The sequence below is a fragment of the Cyclopterus lumpus genome, chromosome 1 (genome assembly GCF_009769545.1).
Source record: "Cyclopterus lumpus isolate fCycLum1 chromosome 1, fCycLum1.pri, whole genome shotgun sequence".
NCBI lineage: Eukaryota > Metazoa > Chordata > Actinopteri > Perciformes > Cyclopteridae > Cyclopterus > Cyclopterus lumpus.
Genome location: NC_046966.1, coordinates 23,863,917 through 23,884,007, shown reverse-complemented (window position 1 = coordinate 23,884,007; position 20,091 = coordinate 23,863,917). Strand labels below are relative to the sequence as shown.

Below are 20,091 nucleotides of genomic sequence, written 5' to 3'. Positions count from 1 at the left end.
AATAAAAAAATATAACAAAAAGTAGAAAAACGTGACTTTTCTACCTGTACTTTCTACTAAACTATGTTTCTGTATTTAAAAAAATAATAAATAAAAAACAGCAGTCTAGCTAAAGAAATAACACATTTATTGAGAAAAGAGAAAACATTCAAAACAAATCTTGAAAATTACGGGAACGCGAATGAAAGCTGAAGTGCAAAAGGTCGTCACATCTGGACTTCCAGGTAATGTTCATAATTAGCTCGAAGGACAAATTCAAAATAGGATTTTGATTTCAAATTGCTCAGGTCGTCCAGCTCCAGCAGCTCTTTAACGTCCGGCAGGTACGTCTGCAGAGGAACTCCTGGGAAAAAAAGTCATAAATTATTATTATTATCATCATTGATATAAAAAAATATAATATATATTTTAAAAAATAAAATTAAAAAATATATATATTTTAATATTAAAAGAAATATATATATATATATTTTAATATTAAAAACAAAAATATATATATATATATATTAATTTAAAAAAAAAAAGTATATATTAATATAAAATAATAAAGTTTTTGATCAGCGAATGTGGAGATGCGTGTTTTATCCGTGAGAACAGAGGCAGTAAGAGTAAAACATTAGGTCAGCTAGCGAACTCCTCAGCATAAACTTCCATATGTAATCACAATGCTATTTATTTATTTATACATGTGTATACTAACTTCTGCACACGTTTCTTTTTTTTCTTCATATTCAGTGAACACAGTAGGAGGGAGTGCTTCTTTCTAATTGTGTTTATGACAATAGAGACTTGCATCTCTTGATCTCTTCAAATAAAAAAAAAAAACGTTTCTATATAATAATTTATACAACCACATATATATTCTAGAGCCTCCCACCTAATAAAAAAAAAAAAAAAAAAAAAAGTCATGATCGAGTCCTTAAGGAAACGTCTCTCACCTTCCTGGATGAGTTTCAGGAGGATCTTGACAAAGATGCTGTCCTTGGCGGCTTCCAGAGGGTCGTCAGTCCCGTCATCCAAGGACCAGCTGTGGGAAGGGGGAGGGGCAGATGTTATTGTTTGGTTTGTCAACACGTCTATAAATCATGTCTCAAGGAATGTCTCCTAATTTAACGACTAGACGGACAAAGACTCGACCGGTGGATCTTACTCGTCTCTTCTGAGCACTTTGCCGAAGATCTCACACTTCAGCGAGTCGATGTCCTCAGCTTCCTCCTGCAACGCAAAAACATTCAACTTTAAAAAACCTCCGTCGGACCCCGACCAGCAGAGACCTCCGAACAGACCAGCGAACCAGCAGGTCACCTCGGTGATGTACTGCAGCAGATCCAGAGCCTTCTTGAAGTCGTACTCGTTGGCTCGCCTGTTGTCGTCGCAGATGTACAGCTGAGGAGAGACGGAGGAGGAAACGCTGACGTGAGCAAAAAAAAAAGAATCGGGTTATTTTGGTCCTTAATGACTTTTCTTTTTTTTTTAAAAAAGGTGCAAGATAAGAGATTGGCAGCATTCCGATTGCCTCTCGACGGCTCTCAACATGGCCGCCGGCTCACAGCTAGCGGTGCACGTCATCATAACGCCGCCCGTTGCCATCGGTAGGCCTGTGCGTGCCGTCATCGGCCCGCTGTGTGCCGGTGCGTCCTCACCTGTATGAGGTTGTACGCGCTGAGCAGCGGCATGGTGTCGGGGTTCTGCTGCTTCTCCTCCAGCAGCTGCTGGGGAAGAGTCTCCTGGTGCAGCAGGAAGCGCTCCTGCTCCACGATGTCTGATTGGACGGATACGGGACACTAAGTCACTTATGTCATATTCATGTAATGTGTTTATGTAACTCTGTAACGCTGTTCATTCTGTACACATGACATCTATTGCATCTGTCCATCCGGGGAGAGGGATCCTCCTCTGTTGCTCTCCTGAAGGTTTCTTCACTTTTTTCCCTGTGAAAGGTTATTTTTGGAGATTTTCTCGTGATCCGATGTGAGGTCAAAGGTCAAGGATGTCGTATGTGTACAGATTGTAAAGCCCTCCGAGGCAAATTTGTAATTTGTGATATTGGGCTATACAAAATAAACTTTTAATTATGAGCAACAGTGTGTTAATCGTCTGTGCTCAGATTAGTTTAGCTGAGAATACCAATTATTGCACTTTTAATTGTGTACTTAAATTAAATAAGGGTTGAGTAACAAATGCAACTTAATTATATTCTTAATTATGGCATTTGAAAGATAATCCTTCACTGTGTAAGAAGAGGGGGGATGTCTAGAAGTCTATGCTTCATGTGTTGAAGCTGCATTCTCTCTCCTGGCCACCAGGGGGCGACTCCTCTGGTTGTATAGAAGTCTATGCTTCATGTGTTAAAGCTGCATTCTCTCTCCTGACCACCAGGGGGCGACTCCTCTGGTTGTATAGAAGTCTATGCTTCATGTGTTAAAGCTGCATTCTCTCTCCTGACCACCAGGGGGCGACTCCTCTGGTTGTATAGAAGTCTGTGCTTCATGTGTTAAAGCTGCATTCTCTCTCCTGACCACCAGGGGGCGACTCCTCTGGTTGTATAGAAGTCTGTGCTTCATGTGTTAAAGCTGCATTCTCTCTCCTGACCACCAGGGGGCGGCTCCTCTGGTTGTATAGAAGTCTATGCTTCATGTGTTAAAGCTGCATTCTCTCTCCTGACCACCAGGGGGCGACTCCTCTGGTTGTATAGAAGTCTATGCTTCATGTGTTAAAGCTGCATTCTCTCTCCTGACCACCAGGGGGCGACTCCTCTGGTTGTATAGAAGTCTATATAAATGACTACTTCTCTTGATCTATTCCCTCAGTAAACATTGTAAACATGAGTTTTTGGTCTCAATCTCTAGTTTCAAGTCTTCTTCAATACAGCGTGATGTTCATTTAGTGAATTAAAAGCCATTTCAAAAATGTCAGATCCTGATTCTGTTATCAAGCTAATAAAGATTTCCACACCACGTAAGGAAAAAGCCTCCACCGATTACCAGCTCGCTCACCATTGACTTGCTTGTCGAGTTCGTCCTCCGGCAGGTTGGACGCCAGCAACGTCAGCTTACTGAGAGCCAGCAGCGTCTTCTTCTTCACGAAGTAGCGCGTCTCCATGTTGGCCTGGCTGTAGAGCGTCCGGTTGGCCTGCAGGCACACAACACGCTCCTTATTCTTTGGATCCCCACAAGATAAAACTAGGCAGAAGATGCTCTTCTTGGGGTCCAGCGGGGACAACACTAAATGTTATTGTTGTAAATAAAATACATAATTATATATATATATATATATATATATATATATATATATATATATACATACATATATATATATATATATATATATATATATATATAGAGAGAAAGAGATAAACATATCTATATATGTAGTGTCGTTAATATTACAAACAAAATATTTTCTAATTATCAGCAGATCAATTAATTGACGCAAAATATTTTTTGTTTAATATTTCCAACATGATTAAAGTCTAGAACACAATATATTTTGAATATAAAAAATGTTTTATGTCTAAGCACTGTTAGTCGATAGTATGTCGATGAAGAGAATAAAGTTGTTATTGTTGTTCTTTGTTTTGTACACGATGCTGGAAGATGCATCGTTGTGTTTCTTGCATTCTGAAGCCAAAAAGGCTGAAGACAAGTGAAAAACACACAGCGGACTGTATGAAAATAGGAAGCTTTTCTTTTTCTTTTTCTGTATGTGTGTGTGTGTGTGTGTGTGTGTGCGTGGCCTTCCTGTGTGGGCTTGATAAGTGCAAACAGGAAGGAAGCTGTACGATGTGTGTGTGTTGAATACTTTGTGACATGAGAATCAACGTGTTTAACGCTGCTGAAAGGGGAAGTAAACTGAGCTTGTGTGTGTGTTTCCTTTGTTCTACACTGTGGTGATTGTAGACTATGAAAGTAAGGAGGGGGGGGGGGGGGGGAGGAAGGAAGGCAGGCAGGAAGGAAAGAAGGAAGAAGGAAGGAAGGCAGGCAGGAAGGAAGGAAAGGAGGAAGGAAGGAAGGAAGGCAGGAAGGAAGGCTAAATGTCGTTTTTTTCCGCATAATTTACCACCAAAGTAAAAACAGATGGAAGGAAGTGGTTTGTGAGGACGTGTGTGTGTGTGTGCGCAGAGGAAAGATTGGAAGGAAAGTAGACGTAAAAAACAAGACGTATAGAAGGAAGGAAAATAGAGGAAAGTAAAGAAGAAACAAAGACAGAAATGAGGCATGTAGGATGGAGGAAAGAGAGGAAGGAAGAAAAGAAATTACGAATTAAAAGGTTTTTTTAAAAGGTGAGAGAAGATGGAATGTAGAAAAAAACAAAGGATTAAAAGAAGGAAAAAGAAAAAAGCAATGGAGGGAAGGAAGAGTGGGTAAGATTGGAAGGAAAGAAGAAACAGATAAAGACAGAAGGAAGTGTGCGTGTGTGTGTGTGTGTGTGTGTGTGTGTGTGTGTGTGTGTGTGTGTGTGTGTGTGTGTGTGTGTGTGTGTGTGTGTGTGTGTGTGTGTGTGTGTCGTACACTGCAGTAGTCGTGGACGTGGATGTGGTGCAGCCAGCTCAGGTGCTGGTGTGACTGCAGGAAGCTGGCCAGCTGCTGGTGCTGAGCGGCCGGCTGCGACAGCAGCTTCCCCCTCTTCCCCTTCTCCATGTACCAGCGGAACAGGAAGTCAGCAAAGTTCTGCGGCAGGAAGTGACACGTGAGGAAAAAGAGGAAGTTGGCTGAGCGGCTTCAAGGGGAAAGCTACGGCGTGTAAAAAAACAACATGAAAGCAAAACTGTGGCGGTTGCATGTCAATTCAAACGTGTCGTGTTGTGATCACACTTAGTTTAGCTTTGTAGGATAAAACCTTCCAGTTTACTCACAATACAAATATAAACAAATATATTTAAAAAGCACTCTGTTACAAACTTCAGTACAACCTCCAGGTCTGACAAGTGAAGCCAATGCTTCATGTGTTAAAGCTGCATTCTCTCTCCTGACCACCAGGGGGCGACTCCTCTGGTTGTATAGAAGTCTATGCTTCATGTGTTAAAGCTGCATTCTCTCTCCTGACCACCAGGGGGCGACTCCTCTGGTTGTATAGAAGTCTATGCTTCATGTGTTAAAGCTGCATTCTCTCTCCTGACCACCAGGGGGCGACTCTGGTTGTATAGAAGTCTATGCTTCATGTGCTAAAGCTGCATTCTCTCTCCTGACCACCAGGGGGCGACTCCTCTGGTTGTATAGAAGTCTCTGCTTCATGTCATAAAGCTGCATTCTCTCTCCTGACCACCAGGGGGCGACTCCTCTGGTTGTATAGAAGTCTATGCTTCATGTGTTAAAGCTGCATTCTCTCTCCTGACCACCAGGGGGCGACTCCTCTGGTTGTATAGAAGTCTATGCTTCATGTGTTAAAGCTGCATTCTCTCTCCTGACCACCAGGGGTCAGTAAACATTGTAAACATGAGTTTATGTTCTCAATCTCTTCTTTAAAGACTGTAAATGTGACGTGAACATATTTATATTTAATTTGTCCTCTTCTCGGTGTACCTGGTCTGCGAACTTGGTCATGTAGTGCTGCAGGCGGCTCTGGTTGTCGGTCTGCTCACACATCTGAACCAGGATGTCGAAGTCACAGTACTTCTCAGCCAGCGCCGCCACCCACTGGTACTGACCCAGCTCCACTACACACACACACAGTATTATTTTAATTCAAGTGAAGTTTAACCGTTATATTGACTGTATCCTCTGTGCATACTTTCAACTAAAACTCTAATAATTAGATTTATTGGGACCAAATATTGATCGATATACTGTAATCTTTATTTAGGCATTTCTGCCTTTCTCTGTCTACTGAGAGTCAGAGACAAACAGGAAACAGATCCAGTATAATTGTGGTAATACAGTCGTTATAAGACGTGTTATTAATGTTTGGCTTACACAGCGGGGCCAGCAGCTCGGAGCGGCGCTGACTGTACTCCATCTCCAGGCTGTCGTAGCGCTCCTGTCGGGCCCCCGGGGGCCTCTGCTGCTGCAGGGAGGTCAGCTGGGCCACGTAGCCGCCGAGGTAGATGTCCAACAGCGCCACCAGCTGCTCGCAGAGGGCGCTGCGCAGCTCCGAGTCGGCGTGCGGGTAAACGGAGCGCAGGATGATCTCGTGCTGGCGGGAGATGACGGAGCGAACGCCGGCGCCGGAGCCGCCCGACGCTGGAGACGAGGAAGATCAGGAGGAACGTGGTTAACGAGTTACTTACAGTCAGCAGCGACAAAAAACAACTGGACATTTTAAAATGAATAAACAAACAATATTTAGGAGCGAGAATGTAGAATTTAAAGGCGTTACCTGTCCACGGGACGTACTCCGGCTCTGCAGCAGAGCTTCCAGACGCTCTGTACATGAAGGCCTTCGTCTCCCTGTACTGACCAGCAGCCTGCAGCATGTCCTACACACACACACACAGTAAACTAAATATGTTTGGGATTTATGTTTTAATTAACACACTGTGAAAGGGTTAAAGTTGTAAGACAACCCCAAGATCAGACAACTGAGGAGGCAGTGACCCATCAATCACAGTATCTTCACTTCACTCTTTCTTCAGAGATAAAAGGACCGAACTATTCTTAAAAAGGACCTCTTACTTGTTGAAGCACTTTACATAAAATTCCCAAAACAAAACTTAATTTCTGACATTTTCCAAAAAAAATAAATAAATAAATAAATAAAGTCATGACTTTTTCAAAAAGATTAAGCATATAAAATTTTCCAGAAGAATTCCCTCCATGTCTGTGAAAGGGTGGAATAAAACTATATGTTTTAAAGTGTATATTTGTTTTCTTCCCTCTTTACGTCGTTTACCTTGATGATGTTGTTGACGGTGAGAACCCCTTCGGCCCACTGCACCGAGTCCACCGGGTTCTCCTTCAGGCTCCGCTCCTCCTCGTCCAGCAGGCAGTCGAACACCGAGGAGATCTGAGACACCTGCGGGAGCGCGGGGAAAAAAACAACAACAACAACAAAAGATGTTATTCATCTCTTCTAGAGCCGAACCGCCGGCGGACCCACCCCCCCACCCCGCCGCCACCCTACCTCTCTGAAGAAGACGTCAGCGGCGGTGAGGCTGGGCGGGACGGCGGCGCCGTTCCTCTGCAGCGCGATGCCGATGGCCCGGTTCACCAGCTCGCCGCGCTTGGTGTGGTGGTTCTTCAGCACCATCGCTGCCTGGAGCTTCTCGGCGTGTTCGCACAGCAGGAGGCGCGTCGCCATGACGGACGAGCGCACCGTGGAATGGCCGAGACGGTCCAGCAGACCCACCTGATGGGGAGGGGGGGGGGATAAATAAAATAAAATAAATATCTAATAAAAGTCTTTCTAGTGTAGCCGCTACGAGCAAAACCCACTGGACCTTGATGGAGTTGCATTGTGGGTAATGTAGGCTCCAGGTGTTGACAAGGAAAGAGAACGTGTTGAATTGAAATTTCTCTCGTTCTGCTCTTTTATCTTTTGGTCTGACATTATAGGATTAAAATGCTAATATGGTGAAGTGAGATGCTGAGGGTCAAAGGTCAAGGATCCCAAAATGAGCACAGCTCTGAAATGTGATTCGTTTCTTTTAAACAACAAAAGTAAGTTTGGATTTGTTGTAAGGCCACTACAAAAGATGTCTGTCTGTGTGTGTGTGTGTGTGTGTGTGTGTGTGTGTGTACCTGCAGCAGGAAGTCCATGAAGCAGCCGTGGGCCTTCATCTTGTCCTCCAGCTGGTGGAGGATGATGAGGGAGGTGAGAGGAAAGCCGGCGCTCTCTGGAAGGAACAAAAACAGACACAGTTTGAATGAGATGTTGAAGCGCCGTTAAAAAATAGCTTAATATTCTAATTATGATACGTTTGTATTATTTACTTTTTAAACGGCGATTGATTTACTTTTTCTAATGTACCAGTAAAGTAAGAAATATGGACGAGTAATATTGAGGATAGTCAAGGAATGCATTATAACTGGAGGGACACGAGGTAAATAAAAGAATAAACATTTTTAAAAAAGGGCAAACATGGTGGTAATGCATGTCGTATAAATGAAGACCAAAGAATCCTGAGAGTCCTTAATCTTGATCCAACACATGCATGGTGGAATTACAGTAAAATAAACTGAAACTTTCATTAACAAAAAATTCTATATCAAAATAGAGTCTGGAAGTCTTTGTTTATGATGAATATACTCACTATACATTTCATAAGTAAAGAGACGCCACACCGTTAGATATAATGAGGGCGTATAGATAGACCCCCCCCCCACACTACCCCCCCTCCCCCCCCTCACCGTCGGGCACAGACTCGGCCCAGCGGGGGTCTGAAGCCGGGTAATCGTCCACCAGGTCCAGGTTGATTCGAGTCACCATGCCGTCCAGCTCGGCTCCCTCGTCCTCGTCCCCGTCGCCGTCGGCGGGGAAGAGCTCGTCCGTGACGGTCTGAGCGCCCACCAGATCGTTACTGAGACGGGAGGTAAATAAATAAAAAAAGATGTTCAAACATCGATAGGACCACTCAAAAAAAGAAAAAACATTTTATTTTATATATTCCGTTTACGGAATAAAAGATTTTTTTCAAATTGAAGCTTAAAAAGTGATGAAAAACAGCCGAATGCCTCCAACGAATTAAATGTCTACTTAATGAATTTAATTATTTGGTTATAACTTAAAGCACAAGACGTATAAAACATGTGGCACTAAAGACCACTAAAATATCAATAAAAGATTTTGCGTCATTTAAAAAATGTCAACGAACCGGCAGAACTGCAGGAAAGCCGCCTTCAGGAGTCGGGTTTTGTCCTCCTGAGCGACGGGCTCTGCTCTGGTTGGCGTCTCCATGACCGAAACCTAAAAAAAATTAATTAAAACACAGAAAAAGCAGGGTTTTTTAAATTTTTTTAAATGCACGGTCGGTAGATTTTTCCTTTGAGCAGCTGCCTGCAGATTTCTCTGTAATAACGCGTGTTCTTCTTGCACGCTTTTCAGTTCAGTTTCTACCTCCGGCGCCGCGGCCAGCGAGGAGAACAGCGAGTCCTCCATCGTCTCCGGCAGGATGGAGGCGCTCTCCCGGGCCACCACCGCCACCATGCCGCTGTTCTGGGAGAAGAACACGGGCAGGTCGGAGCAGCAGCCGCCGCCACGAACGCCGTCACCTGGTCGGGGAGAAGGACACATTGTCTGTTTGGTCTTTAGCTAAACATAATTATATAAAGAATTACCTCATCGTTTACAGGGTTGGTACACAATGGATTTCCAGGACTTTTAACTAAATTTCCATGACCAAACATGGTGAAATCTCCGTGTATACATGAGTTTACCTTTAAATGACACAAATGAATGGAGAGACAATAGTTTGATCAAAAAGGATAAATAGTTATATAAATGATTATTCTTTTAAATCAATGAACATATGAATGTAACAATTTTCCATGACTTTTCCAAAACTTTTGGGATTTAAATAATTTTTCAAGGTCTTTTCCAGGCCTGGAAATAACCATTTTTAAAATTCCATGACCGTACAACCCCCGAATTAAATAGTTCTAAAATACCCTTCTCTTTTTAAATTTCCAGATGACTTTTGTATTCTAAATACTATTTTATTTATTTATTCCTCTTTTTATTATTTATCCCTTTTTAAACTCACCGGGCGAGCTGAAGCTGATCTTCTCGTCGGGGAGCCCCCCCCCCCTGCCGGTTCCCGTGGAGCAAGCGAACACCAGCTCCTGGTTGTACAGGAAGGCCGTGGAGCCGGGGCGGTGCGGCAGCGCCAGCCGCGTGGCCTGCAGAGCCTCCTCGCTCTGACGGAGACGCCACATGATAAAAGAATGAATAAATAAAAACACTCTACGGTGATTCTTTTATTAGAAAAGTCTGGATTTGGGAGTTTTTAAACTCTGAAGAGAAAGAGGGACATGTTGGAGGTAAAGGAGACTCCCTGGATCCAGGATCCAGGACTGACCTGGAACGGGGGGCTGTACTTGGTGACTTCCACGGTGAACTGGTCGGAGATGGCGGCTCCGTTGTCCTGCAGGGTGACGAGGCAGAAGTAGGCCAGGCAGGGGGCGTCCGACGGGTGCCAGGCTGCAGCCAAAACCACCAGACCGGCTCTGAAAGCACAGCCAGGACTCAGATATGTGTGTGTGTGTGTGTGTGTGTGTGTGTGTGTGTATATATATATATTAAAAAAAAACACAGAATCAGACTCACTGGCTGAGCTTCATATCCAGGTAGGCCACATTCGCTCCCTCCTTCAGCTCCTCGTAGTTGCTCTCGGACCCCTGGTGGAGAAGAACAACGTTATAAAGATGATCTGATCAATATGGATCAATACAGATCAATACGGCTGCCAACGTTCAGTAGAAATCATGGAAGTCAAGAGTTTAACGGAGGATTTGATTTACTAAAAAAAGCTTTAACTGCATTTTGAGTTAAAGTTTTTGTGTAATTTACTTTCTGCTAGAATATTAAATACACGTTCTCAGTGTGAAGGGCCATCAACCGTGTACAAGTACTCATCTCAGAGGGAAAAATTGCAGTTTTTATACCTCTACATTTACCTGACAGCTTTAGTTACTTAAAAAAAAAAAAAAAGATTTAAAATCCAAAACACATAAAGTACCTTTGAAATAGTGCTTTGATTAAATAAATTAAGATTTGGGTTTAACGATTAGTCTGTCATAATTTTTGATAATTGATTAATCTGTAAAAAAAATAAATATATATTTTCATGCAAAAATGCCTGAAATATATTTGATGTTTCAGCTTCTCTTCAACGACAAGATGAATAAACTCATTTTGAGGTTTGAATGGTTGGTTGAACGAAACAAAAACAACCAATAGATTCATGCAAAAAAATTAATCAGCAGATTAATCTACGAGTTTTATGTAGGAGCTTAAACATTAATACATGAGTAATAATATACAATAGTGTGTATTCATCATTGGTAATACTATATATAACCTCAGAAGGCCATGTTCCTGCAGTATTTCTACTTTAAGTGCATTTTCCTAATCATGCTTGCATACTTTAATTTAAATAGCATTTTCAATGGAGGACATTTAAAGCTTTTTCAGTGTGGAAGTAGTACTTTTACACCTCAATACTCCCCTCACCACCACATGACACTGAATCAGACTGATATACAGTATAAATATATATTTTCTCGTACTGACCCAGATGGCGTCGGCGATGCTCTCGGTCAGCGCCCGCTGGACGTCCCAGCTGAGGACCTGGTGCTCCCAGCTGTCGTCCACCTCCCACTTGCTCAGACTGGAGCTGGTCAGCGTGTAGAGGCAGCTGGCTCCGCCCACCCAGAGCACGCTGTGGAGCTGCAGCGGACAAGTATTCAACGTTTGTAGGTCATTAAGGGAATATTTATTTAAAAAAAATAATATATATATATATATATATATATATATATATATATATATATATATATATATAATTATTATTTTTAAACAAAATATATATATATATTTTTAAACAAAATATATAAATAAAAAAGTGATTAAAAAAAAAAAATATATATATATATATATATATATATATATATATATTTAAAAGTGAATTAATCATAATGTTAAATAGCAACAAGTTGTATCATTAAATGAAATGATATGATTTAATTGGGGACTAACATATTGTTGCTACTTCTCAGACGTTGTACTTTTTAAACCCACAACATTTATCCGACAGCTTTAGCTAATTTACAAAGTTGTGTGATTTTTTTTTTTACACACAAAAGTCGATTTAATTAAATTATCGAACGGTTAAATGCAATCCTGAAAACAGACAGGTTGTTTGTTTTTCAGAGCATTTGATTCATTGATGTAATGACAATTTTATTACCAACCATAGCTTTAAATAATTTTGTTTGTGATAATACTCGCATATTATACTAAAGTAACTGCGGACTTTTACTTGTAGCCGCACTTCCTGAATACTTCTTGCACCACGGGCCAAATACATGAAAGGCTAAAAAAAAAAAAAGTTAGTTGCAAGCAACCTTTACAGTATTTATTAAACTCAACGTAAACTTTGTATAATAAACATTAAATGTGTAAAGCTGGATTTAAGGAGGACTCTTGAGTCTTGAGTTGAGCCAACTGATGACACGAGGAGTAATAAAAGTGACTGCCCACTGAAGTCCACTCTACGGTAAAACCCCGTCAGCATGACTCACGGTGTCGTTGGCCGGCGGGGAGAGGATGCCGAACAGGCTGGAGACGCGGCGTCCGATGCCGGAGAGCACGCCCTGACCCTGCTGCAGAGCTCGGCACTGCAGCTTCCCCGAGGAATCGGCACTCGCTCTCAACAGCCGACTCTTCATCGAGGACAGGATGAAGCTTTCACCCTGAGAGAAGAGAGCAAAGTCACAAATAAAAAAGACAGAGAAAACAAGGAGGGGCTAGAGTCAAGTTAAGAGGTTTCAGCTGCAGAGACAAACAAAAATAAAAGCAAGATTTACTGACGGTGACGGCAACAACAAAGTTGCAGAGGTCTCCCAGGTCCACGTCCGTCTCCGTGTAGTTGCCCTCCTGGGCCAAGCTGGTCCACAGGCGGGCCGTTCCCTCCGCGGCCACGGCCAGGACGGAGATGGACTGAACGGGCGCCGTCTCCAGCGGAGCGGCGGACGACACGGCCACGAGGTCGGCGGTGTAGGTGTACTCGCTGCCGGGCAGCTGCAGCTCCTTACACACCGACAGCTGCAGGAGAACACACACACACATCCTTTTTAGTGAAAAAACAACTTTATTAAATTAGGTAATTATAAATAATATGGTCCCTCTGTATAAATAAAGGCATACATTAATTTTCAACCATTATAGAAAGCTAGGAAGCGTTTTTATTGCGATATAATCCTATATTTTTCCATCTCTGGCTGCGAGTAACGATCACTTTCAGTAGATTAGCCCGTTACTACGTTTCAATTAATGAGAAAATCTAGAAAAATTGACGTCTGGAGCATCAGTAGAGTAAAAGAAAACATTTTAAAAAGCAGTGAAAGATGGCGTCGTGAATTGAAACTAAATAAATTGATAATGCGCGGTTAAAAAAAATTAAATTGAGGTCGGACAGACACTTTGGTTTTCTGGATTTTCAACTGTACCTTGGGCACCGCGGTCTGGCAGATCTTCCAGATGATCAGCCGCTCTCCACAAACCATCCAGGCCCAGCCGCTCTCATTCACCTTTACCGAGATCTGGTCGTCAACTAGAGGGACAGGGTGCAATGATTTATTTTAATATTAATAACAATTAACTTAATTTCCCCAACAGAGACACAGGGGTTTTCTTTACCACCAGCCATCGTCAGCGCCTCCATCACTTTGACCGGCAGCGACGAGCCGAAGGTTTGCACGTCGTAGTTGATCGAGTCTGCAGCTGAATGGCTCTGCACTCTGGTGGGCGTTGACCTAATGGAGAGAGTGTAACAGGTCCTCAGGAACATCAGAAGTGCAAAATATAAATAAATTAAAAAAATAAAATATATATATATTATTTTTTTTATATACAAATTTCATAAAATAAATGTATATATATATTTTTTAATATATATATATATATTTTAAAATATATATAATTAAATATATATATTTTATTAAATATAAATATATATTTTGTATTACATTTGTTATTAATAAATCTATATATATATATATAGATAGAACATTAATGATAATAATTATAAAGATAAGTGTCTTAATATTAACCCTCATTAATATAAATGGAGTGAACTAAAAATAACATCAACAGAAGCACCACAAACTTGAATCAATGAACCTTGTTTTACAATAGGATTGTTGTATTTGACGATGTTATATTTAGCTAGGTGGCTAAATAAATGGAAGTAGAGTAAATATATATTGTTCACACACACACACACACACACACACACACACACACACACACACACACACACACACACACACACACACACACACACACACACACACACACACACACACACACACACACACACACACACACACACACACACACACACACACACACACACACACACACACACACACACACACACACACACACACACACACACACACACACACACACACACACACACACACACACACACACACACACACACACACACACACACACACACACACACACACACACACACACACACACACACACACACACACACACACACACACACACACACACACACACACACACACACACACACACACACACACACACACACACACAGTTCTCACCTCGCCGACAGCCCCGTCCTGCGAGGGGAGAACAGCAGACTGGTGGCCGCACCGGAGACGCTCTTCCTCCCGGTGGTCCTGCCCTGCTGCCGGCGGCCGGAGCTCGGGGCGGCACGGGGGGTGAACATGTCAGCTGCGGTGCCCGCGTACTGCTCAACGGGAGAGAGATAGGTGCGACTTCTAGCCGAGAAAACCCAGTATTAAAACACACCAACGGTCGCTCCTCCAAACTGCGCGCGGTGCAGTCGCTCGAAATGCGCGTCATCACCGTGTCGACGGAAAGCCCCGCCCATCGCAAAAACGACAGTTGCTGTCTGTGTGTGCGTGTGTGTGCGTGTGTGTGCGTGTGTGTGCGTGTGTGTGCGTGTGTGTGCGTGTGCGTGCGTGCGTGTGCGTGCGTGTGCGTGTGTATATATGCATATTATATGTTTATATATACGTATGTAATATATACATATATTATATTTATATATATATATACGCATATATTATATATTTGTATATATATAATATATATTTATGTAATATATACATATATTATATATGTATGTAATATATATATATATATACACACATAAATTATATATATAAATATATATATAATATGCGTTATATATAATATATACGTAATATATATATATATATATAAATCAACTTAACAAAAACAATGAATAAATCAACAAACAATTGCTTTTTTAATTTAATATTAGAATATTATAATACTTTTCTTATTAATGTATGTAAATATGTAATGTATACATTATTTAATGTATGTATATATATATATATATATATATATATATTTAAATTGCTTACCTGCATGTATAAATGCTGCTGTAGTGTGAAAAAAGCGGGATTAATAAAGTAACGTTAACTATATCTATTCTATAAACTCAGCACATTTCAGAGTGACACTTGTGATTTCATGACGTAGCTTTTACTTCAAGCATCGACAGCCGAACGACAGTGAGCACTGCCAACTCCTCCGTAAGTGGACATTTTAATTAATATTATTTGCTATTTAGTGACCGACGTCCACTTGCGCTTATTTCTCTTCATTTTTCAACGAAGTTTCGGTGAGTTTTGCTTCAAAAATAAAAAAATAATAATCCAGACAGAAGTAGTAGATCGCCGTCACATTCACCTTGTGATGCTAACGTTGAAGCCAGGACGGCGAGTCGATCCCCGATAGCCGTTCCCCCCCCCCCCCCCCCTCCGCTCATCAGAGATGAAAGCTGGTTTCGATGGAGGCTGACCGGGGGGGGCGGAAGACCACGATGGCGCGGGCAACGTAGCTTCAGCTAGGAACCCGAGGGTCGCGTTCAACCCTCCTCGATACGCTCGCGCACACGTCACGAAGGAGGAACCGCACGACATGCAGTGAGTACCGAACGAACCCGGCGAGGGCGGCGGAACCGGAGCCATCCCGCGTAAAGTGTGGAGCCGCCGGGGCCCGCTGGCGCTCAGTTAGCCGGTTAGCTCGACTCATCCCCTCCCGAACGGCGGTGAACCCGGCCGGGTCTTCACACTTGGGATTAACGCGTTAATAAACGTCTCTGGCTTCCGCGTTTAGTCTCGCGCGTTTGTTTTTATATTGTCAGGCAAAAAAAAGAAAAAAGAAAACGGGTGTATTTGTACGTTGTTCGACGCCTCCAGTTAAAAAAAAATGGAGACGATGAATCGGATTCGAGGCAGGGTGACAGACGCGCGCGACCGTGCAGGTGTGTCCTCACCCTCCTCTCTAAAACGCCTCAGGTGTGTGACCCCCCCCCTGTGCCCCCTCTCCCCCCCCCCCCCCCAGGTCATGAAGCGGGTTCGCACTGAGCAGATCCAGTACGCGGTGGCTCAGTACCTGAAGCGGAGGCAGTATGTGGACACCGACGGCTCTCTGAAGGGGGCCAAGCTCTTCCAGTCTGCGGAGGAGATGGCTGCCAGTCTCACAGGTGAGGGTGATGACGTGCGTCACCTGTGTTAAGAACATGTGATTTTTAATGCATTATTATGAATTAAAGGCCCTAATTACCTAATTTTAAAGATTTTTTATTATTGTGGCTCCGTGCTAAGCTGATTTCTACCCTCTTCCCTGTTTCTCTGAGCAGTGCAGACGGAGTCGGGGAGCACCAACATCGTCTCTGCTGCGCCCTGCCAGTCTGACCCTCAGCAATACGAGACCCAGTTCTCCAGGCTACGCTCCTTTCTGTCAGGTATTCACATTCCTGCTGCACCTGTCTCTGAGCTGATGATTGTGTGTGTGTGTTCCCGTTTACCGCATGACCGACCGTCGCCGGTTCAAATGCCTTTTTTCGTTTTCCCGTAAAATCAGAAACGGACATATCCTGGGCGAAGGAAGTGAGCAGCGTCCTCTACCCGCTCTTCGTCTACCTCCACCTGGACCTGGTGCACTGCGGCCTGAAGGGGGCAGTGGACGGTTTCTACAGTCGTTTCCACGGCGCCTTTCTTCAGGACGGCGAGCAGCGCGCCACCATAGAGCAGCTGCGCCATGTTCTCACCGCGCAGGACGTTGCGGCCAACCCCAAGCTGAGTGCCTTCCTGGAGCACAAGTACGTGGTTCACCTGGCGGAACCGGCCTACGGCTACCTGCTGCGGTACCTGCAGAGTGAGGACAACAGCGCCCTCTGCAGGGCCCTGAGCACACACCTGCAGGTGGAGGTCACCGCCTCCAGGCGCACAGACTACCAGCTGTACGAAGCTGCCGCCGGGGGAACGACCGCCGCCCCGAACTCCGCCTCCTCCTGGGCGGGGGTGGACGGGGCGGAGGGCGGCGCGGTGGGGGTGGAGGTCCCCGCGGCGATCCCTCAGAGCGAGGCGGCCCTGGAGACCCTGCAGGACTGCATCAAGAAAGTCCGCGAGGGTCCCCCCACGCTCACCACGGTGTGCTTCTACGCCTTCCACCACACGGAGCAGACGCTGAACACCGCCGAGGTGTCGGCCGACAGTCGCCTGCTGGCCGCCGGCTTCGACAGCTCCACGGTGAAGCTGTGGAGCCTCCGAGCCAGAAAGCTGAAGGCCAGACCGCATCCGGCTGACGTGTCGCTCATCCACCTGGCCTGCGACGTGCTGGAGGAGGAAGTGAGTGGACTGAAGGGATGCGTGTCGTCCGATGGTTGTTTATTCGCTTGGTTTCAGTCAGTTAAAGCATGTTTACTGTGCAGTTGACGTTGTTTTTATTTACAATTTGTGATCTGCATAGCATTCATCACAAGTTCCCAGAGCCCTCTGAATGATGTTTTCAAAATGCCAGTTTTATCTTAATAATAATAATAATAATTACAAATAAAAGATAATTCAACAGCTGCAAAAAGCAGCAAATTCCTTGACGAATATCTAGAAAATTCTCTGGTTATTTTTTTCCTTCTAAATTGAGTTTTGGTTGGTTTGACTATACAAGACATTTGAAGATGTCTTCCCGGTCCAATTGAAGAAATAACCTGAACAGAATTGTTAGTTGCATCCCGATAACAAAAATTCACACGCGTAACATTTAAAAATAAAAGTCTGATGCCATTTTTTTTTTTTTTTCCGTTGCTCCTCAGGCGGAGGAAGAAGACGACTCCGGCAGCGAGATCAAGACGCTGCGAGGTCACAGCGGCCCGGTGTTTCGGACCGCCTTCCTGACGGACAGCACGGGCCTGCTCTCCTGCTCCGAGGACACGACCATCCGCTACTGGGACCTGGGCAGCTTCACCAACACGGCGCTCTACCAGGGCCACGCCTACCCGGTGTGGGACGTGGACGTGAGCCCCTGCAGCCTCTACTTCGCCAGCGGCTCCCACGACCGGACGGCCCGCCTCTGGACGTTCTCGCGCACCTACCCGCTGCGGCTCTACGCCGGGCACCTCGCCGACGTCGACTGCGTCAAGTTCCACCCCAACTCCAACTACCTGGCCACCGGCTCCACGGACAAGACCGTCCGCCTGTGGAGCACCCAGCAGGGAGCGTCCGTCCGCCTCTTCACCGGCCACCGGGGCCCCGTGCTGTCGCTCGCCTTCTCGCCTAACGGGAAGTACTTGGCGTCCGCCGGCGAGGACCAGAGGGTGAAGCTGTGGGATTTGGCGACGGGGACGCCGTTCAAGGACCTGCGTGGACACACGGACAGCGTCACCAGCCTGTCCTTCAGCCCGGACAGCAGCCTGGTGGCGTCGTCCTCTATAGACAACTCGGTGCGGGTGTGGGACATCCGGAACTCCCACGGCGGGACGCCGGCCGACGGCTCGTCCGGCGAGCTGGTGGGACTGTACACCGGGAACACCAGCAACGTGCTGAACGTCCAGTTCATGGCCTGCAACCTGCTGCTGGTGACGGGAACCGCACAAGAGAAAGCCGAACAGTAGCCTCACGTGTCTTCTTCTTCTCTGGTTTCTGCGTTGATGTTTTGGGAGGAAAAGCTTGAAATGTCTCCGGATGTCTGTTCGACTTTTGTTTGTCACCAATGTGACCGCTGAGAGGTTAAAGGCCACCCGCTGCACAGCAGTCTTTTTGTTTTAGTCCGTGGCATTTTAAAAGTCTCTCTTTTCCCTTTTCATAACTTTCGATATTCAATTTGAGATGATAATTGGTCCCTTTGGTGTTTGTCTAATTACCAACGCGCCCTCACTTAGATGTCAGTATTAAATAATTCCTTTAGTGTGAAGTTCCAGGTCCGGTGCCTTGGTGGTCCAAAAAAAAACTGTTTACTCTGCTGTCATGCACAAGTTTTATTATCTATCACAGCAGCATGTGACTGTTTTTTTTTGAAAAATATTTTTCTTGTTGAATAAAAAACCAAATATATATACAACATTTTGAAATTTGCAAAAAATCCATTTGACCCAAAACGTTGATTTTTTTTTTTTTTTTTTTTTTACTGAACTGAGAAAATGACAAAACAGGCAGTTGAATTGGTGTTGTGTGTACTGACTGAGTATTATGGGATGACAAGGTGGTCAGAATATTAGAAGTACCCTCTTCAGTACAGTGAGCCGCAGCTTTAATCTCCAGGGTGTGTTTAGCCTAGCTTAGCACAAATACTGGAAGCGGGGGAAAACTGCTAGCCCAGCAACAAAACTATATATATATATATATATATATATATATATATATATATATATACACACACACACACACACTTTACATACAGGTGTTGTGCAGGCTAAACATGTGAGGAGCGCCTTGTATCGACCTTTCGCCTCTAGTGCTGATGGAAGAGAGTTTTACTACCAACAAAAGTCTTTAATCTTTCGTTACTTTTGAGCGACATAAACGTGCTTCAGGACAAACGTGTGAACGCAAAGCGGGCGTTCAAGAGCTTCGCCCAAATAAAACTGTTAAACGTTTTCAATTCGAACAGAAACGGTCTGAAATAAACACGATTGGTTGAACGCCGGCTTTGTGCACTTGAACGTTTTTGAATGTCGGGAGCTTCTGGGAACATTAGTTTGTTTGTGTTCAGGCTTTTAGTTATTAGAGTATTTACAAATGTCAATATTATTTTCGAAGGACTACTGGAACAAAAGCAGGTTATTCTGGTTTCACAACATACAACAAAGAGGCATTCTCTCAAAATGCAGGACTGTTCCTTTAAATACCTTCTACTGCCCCAGTGTGTGTGTGTGTATGTATATATAATATATATCATATTTTTTATATATATATATATATAAACTGTTTTGCATCGATGCTCCTGGAGGTTAGAGACCATTCGAGATGTTTAAAAGTGTCTCGAAGGTGGAACACAAGTCAACAAGTGACAGGAAGTGGTTGTTTCTGCAGGTTTTGAGTCATAAAAAAAAAACTAAATGTATAATTAGCCTTGTTGAGGACATTTCTAAGAATCAAAGGCTGTATTTTCTTTGGTGCA

At 43.9% G+C, this 20,091-nt stretch overlaps 3 protein-coding genes across 5 annotated transcripts in view; 2 read left to right on the top strand and 1 right to left on the bottom strand.

Annotated features, from left to right (window-relative positions):
* Window positions 1-20,091, top strand: part of LOC117732666 (E3 ubiquitin-protein ligase TRIM21-like) — a 703,346-nt gene that overhangs the window by 27,342 nt on the left and 655,913 nt on the right. The window lies entirely within an intron of this gene.
* On the bottom strand, window positions 111-14,500 carry nup133 (nucleoporin 133). Of its 2 annotated transcripts, XM_034535278.1 has the most exons (25): window positions 14,235-14,500; window positions 13,294-13,409; window positions 13,104-13,207; window positions 12,466-12,699; window positions 12,177-12,347; window positions 11,167-11,322; window positions 10,201-10,271; window positions 9,953-10,100; window positions 9,638-9,791; window positions 8,992-9,146; window positions 8,750-8,841; window positions 8,286-8,455; window positions 7,677-7,771; window positions 7,060-7,284; window positions 6,829-6,951; window positions 6,316-6,415; window positions 5,913-6,179; window positions 5,523-5,656; window positions 4,512-4,670; window positions 2,997-3,132; window positions 1,644-1,762; window positions 1,306-1,386; window positions 1,151-1,215; window positions 939-1,027; window positions 111-343 (listed from the first exon to the last, which is right to left on the bottom strand). In XM_034535278.1, the coding sequence occupies exons 1-25, from the start codon at window positions 14,360-14,362 to the stop codon at window positions 207-209; spliced, it is 3,429 nt and encodes a 1,142-aa protein (XP_034391169.1). In that variant the 5' UTR covers window positions 14,363-14,500; the 3' UTR covers window positions 111-206. The 2 variants fall into 2 exon arrangements, 1 of the variants encoding a protein (XP_034391169.1); XR_004609589.1 differs by lacking the exon at window positions 111-343 and having other exon boundaries at window positions 969-1,027; window positions 1,306-1,411; window positions 14,235-14,489.
* taf5l (TAF5-like RNA polymerase II, p300/CBP-associated factor (PCAF)-associated factor) lies at window positions 15,423-19,617 on the top strand. The gene is made up of 5 exons (XM_034535705.1): window positions 15,423-15,614; window positions 16,036-16,177; window positions 16,334-16,438; window positions 16,558-17,324; window positions 17,789-19,617. The coding sequence occupies exons 2-5, from the start codon at window positions 16,039-16,041 to the stop codon at window positions 18,584-18,586; spliced, it is 1,809 nt and encodes a 602-aa protein (XP_034391596.1). The 5' UTR covers window positions 15,423-15,614; window positions 16,036-16,038; the 3' UTR covers window positions 18,587-19,617.